The 4419-nt window shown below is 37.2% G+C and overlaps 1 protein-coding gene across 1 annotated transcript; it reads right to left on the reverse strand.

The window, feature by feature from the left end:
• Nucleotides 1–1036: 1036 nt before the first annotated feature.
• ly97.3 (lymphocyte antigen 97, tandem duplicate 3) lies at nt 1037–4212 on the reverse strand. The gene is made up of 3 exons (XM_034182631.1): nt 4132–4212; nt 1327–1505; nt 1037–1234 (listed from the first exon to the last, which is right to left on the reverse strand). The coding sequence occupies exons 1-3, from the start codon at nt 4178–4180 to the stop codon at nt 1082–1084; spliced, it is 381 nt and encodes a 126-aa protein (XP_034038522.1). The 5' UTR covers nt 4181–4212; the 3' UTR covers nt 1037–1081.
• Between the last annotated feature and the right edge of the window lie 207 nt (nt 4213–4419).

Genomic DNA, 4419 nt, shown 5'->3' on the forward strand with positions numbered 1-4419 from the left:
TGCAGGCTCCAGCGTGAGTCACGTGTTGCATTGACAGAAACGCATTTCTTTGCACCTTTAATGCACAAAGTCCATTCGGAGCCCTAAAGTGGTCATGAGGTGCAAAACTGGATTTCTCTCTATTGTGTTGAAGATTGTTGGGTTTTTATTATATAACTATCAATTTATACAGCAGTGACATTTCAGTTGCTGTAAATTTTAGCAGTGTGTCAGTAGAGCCCCGAATTTCAAACTTATTTATTTTCACTGTTGCAAGTGTGATATCACTTTCAAATTATAAAGTTTATTTTCTCGGTGTGTACTGACTAAAAGGTAACAATAAGGTGCAAATAACTGCAGCAGTAATGGACTATTTGTTGCAGAAGGACTTTTTTTTTTTTTTTTTTAATGGTGGAAAACAAGCAGGAATGCAAAAGAAAAAAAACGTAACTATTTTCCAGAGTATGAGTCACTTTTTTTTATTTCTCCTTGTTTGAGAGCTCCTCCAACTTTTAAGTCACACTGCACTTACACTCCGGTGTAACTTATATCCTGAAAAATAACATTTGTTATTAATAATAATTATTATTCACACTATTTACATTAGACTTTCCCAGCAGTCAAATTACTAAACAAAATCAACTCTACTAATAAATATAAATGCCAATAATAAAAAGTACGGGACAGCAATGCACAAAAATGGCAAATTAAAGAGCTGAGCTTTTTTTTTTGTCTTCAAGGGACAGTTTTACGTTTTGTTCAGAGACACAAGATAAAAGAAATTGTAAAACTATAGAAACGATGAAAAATCCTCTGATGAAATTGTGGAAATGTTATTGTGTAACTGACTAATCTTTAAAAGAAATAATTAAAAAAATATGAATCTGTACATAAGAATGCAAGCGGGCAAATGATCTTGTTGGGAGATTTTTTTTTTTTTTTTTTATTGAATTTTGATGTACAGGACGTATTTCGAGGTCTTTAGCTGGAGGCTTCCAGCATCAGTGGTGTCCTGAAAGCTGAGCAGCACTGTGCCTGTTGCGTGAACGAGTGCCTTGCTCACGGGAACTTCGGTGCCCCATTCATTTTATGGCATGTAATTCTATATGGTGTTGCACATGTCTCCGCCACAGCATGTGACGTTTAGGTACGCGTTCAGCTTCAACTGCTCACACGCCGCCGCAGCCATGCACTTCTGCTTTTTACCGTCTGCGAAGAAAAAAAAATCAGTTTTAAAAAGATGAGAGTGAATTGGCTGAACCACATTAAGTGGAATATTTAACACAACTTCTTCATTTAGGTGTTGTTTTTAATATCTGCCAAACATTTGGCAAATCTTTAAAATACCACATCATCTAACATTAAATTTGGTGACACGTGACCTTTGATGACCTCAGACTTACACGGGGGGAGGCGGAATTTGATGGCAACACAACCGTCCTCCTCTGGCATGCACGTCTCCATGCTTAATGTGCATGCTTCCCCTGGCAGACGGGACACGCACCTGTGGCAGGTCAGCATTTCGCCTGGAAAAAAATGTCTTTTTAATAGTTTGATCTGAATATTAAAACTAGCTGATATTTGGCAACAGAATATCAAAAATATACACACTTCAAAGGATATAAAACTAGAGCACAAACATCCGCCAACACTATAGTTAACAATTCCACAAATTTTTATCTTGGAAAAAAAATTCAAGGTCAAAGTTTGAAGTGACTTTTCATAAGATAAAATATAATACAAAATACAGATCAAAAGGGCTTTTCAGTGGTAAAAAGAATCAAATATCCACTAAATTCACAATACGGATCAGATGTGGATCAAATTAGTCTGTTCATTGAGAGTCAGTTTGCACCTGATTGGCACAAATGAGAGATTGAGGCACTTTTGATTGAGATTTAATGCAAAATGTTCACCAAATGGGCATATCAATATTAAATTCAAATGTCCACAGAATCCACAATCCGGATCAGATCTGGATCAAACCTTGTCAGGTGATAGTGAGTGCCGGTCTGCACCTCACCTTCAAATATGAGGATGATTGAGGCACGTTTGATTAAGATATAAAATATACATTAAATTGGGTTTTCAATGATCATTTAAATGGCCACAAAATTTCTAATCTGGATCAGATCTGGATCAAACTTTGTCAGGTGATAGTGGGTGCCAGTCTGCACCTCACTTTCAAATATGAGGGTGATTGAGGCACGTTTGATTAAGATATAATTAAAAAAAAAAAACGGGGTTTTCAGTGTTAATTTTAAATGGCCACAAAATTTGTAATCTGGATCAGCTCCAGATCAAACTTTGTCAGTCGATAAAGAATCCCACCATCCACTCAAAAAACTGACTCATTGGATTGGATTTCCATCTAATAAATATATGTAGTCCTAACTAAATTAAATTATCTTGCTTGGATGTACTTTTCTAAGTTGGAGCTACATATAATTATTAGATGGAAATCCTGCACATAATTGAATTGAGTTGATCAGGGATGAGATTTTTCCACGGATTTCCGCGGATTTGACAGTCCTGGGGGTCGATTTTGTGAAACGTCTAAATCTTGAGAAAATTTTTGGGGGGGGGGGATAAGAATTAAAAAAAATTAATGCCAGGAGTACCTTTGTTTAATAAAATTGTCGTCTATTCAGAACACTGAGTGGTCTTTGTTTGTTATCGCCAATGCAGCAAGTTTGATCAGTCTGTCAGTCAGCTGAACGCGGAAGTAACGCTGTGCTGATCAGTGACCAGTATGAAGTAGGTGCACAGTGAACATGTAGTGTAAGGGAGGCAACTGTGTAGTTTTTCAGCTTCAAATATTCGGTAGTTTTCCATCCAACAAATCATAAAAACCGAGACGGTATCGAAGCGCAGTCGAAGCTATTACTTACACACATTTTCATTGGTTATTACAAAGCTTATGACCAATCAGCGCAAAGGTTATATATGCCTTTCTCCCGCCCTTTCCTTTTCTCCGGCCCTTACATGTATGTTTGTTGAAAAGTGTGCCATGCTGAAAGTGGAGAATGCTGAAAATCAAGTAAGTCTAGTTATGAAAAAATATTTTGGTCACAAAAATACACGTACAGTAGATGGTCTTAGTAAGGGTTTACAGTTTGAATTATAGATATGAACACCTGGCATTTATAGTAGTTTTTAATATCATTTTAGTGCAATTTACATGTTTTAAAACAGCAAAAATGCTTTGGCTTCAGGTGGACTTCGTCCCCCTTGCCAGGGCTCTGCCCTGGACCCACCGGGGCCTGCAGCCCCTGGACCCTGGCATATTTTCCTCTGAAAATCGAATTTGCCAATCTCATCCCTGGTTGATCCAATGAGTCATTTTTTGAGTGTGTATAACGCCCTCAAATATGAAAGATATTTGATCTTTTTTGGCGGAGTTATGAATTTTTTAAAATTCGTTCAATGTTAAAGCAAAGGGTTTTTCCAATTTTGAATCATTTTTCCTGACATTGACCTATGACCTTGACGATTTAATCAGTTCTTACTTTTCATGATATGAATCTGCAGTTAACAAAATGTCATAATTATACATGAAAAGCTGTGGGCTCCAGACTGTTCACAAACAGACGGGTGAAAACAGAACAAACATTAAATTTCTCTGACTTATGAGTGCAAATCTGTGTGGGAAGTTACATATAAATTATGTAAAGTAGCTCAGTTGATATTTTGTCCAAAACTATGGAATGTTCTGGTTTTTACATTTAGTGGTGAGGTTGCAGATTGCATTGTGCCATCGCCTGTTTTCATTTTTTGTTTCCTTTCACATTTTCGGTCCTTTTTAGTGACGGGGATTCATGCTGCCTTACCTTCTCTTGTGATAATATGTTTGATTATTTTACAAAAACAAGAATTATTGTTTTTGCTTGCTGGTTTTCGCCTGCACGAGCAACCAGCAAACACTTTATAGGAGATAAAACAGTGATTCCTCTTCTTCTTTATTCAGTCATTCGTCTACAGTGCGTAATACGAAATGACTGATTGATTTTCATGGCTGAAGCGTTGGTGTCCGTGACTCCTACGATGTGTTGCCGACTGAAGAGTGTGTTTTCAACAGCAGGTGTGATGAAGTCATGTGGCGTGCAGCGATGACTCAACATTTCCACGCCGGAGACTCAGTGACAGACTCACCAGCTGCAAACAGCAGGGTGACGGTTAAAACCAGCGCCAACAACTTCATGTTTCTTCTCTGCACTGCAACCTGCGAGACAAAACACACACTCACTCACACCACAGTACGTCGTTTTTCAAGAATTTAGTTTTGTGACAGAAATCCGGTGTATTTGAACGGAATTAAAATACAATGAAGTTGGGATGTTGCGTAAAATGTAAATAAAAACAATACAATGATTTGCAAATCCTCTTCAACCTATATTCAATTGAATACACAACAAAGACAAGATATTTAATGTTCAAACT

The sequence above is a fragment of the Thalassophryne amazonica genome, chromosome 12 (genome assembly GCF_902500255.1).
Source record: "Thalassophryne amazonica chromosome 12, fThaAma1.1, whole genome shotgun sequence".
Classification (NCBI taxonomy): Eukaryota; Metazoa; Chordata; class Actinopteri; order Batrachoidiformes; family Batrachoididae; genus Thalassophryne; species Thalassophryne amazonica.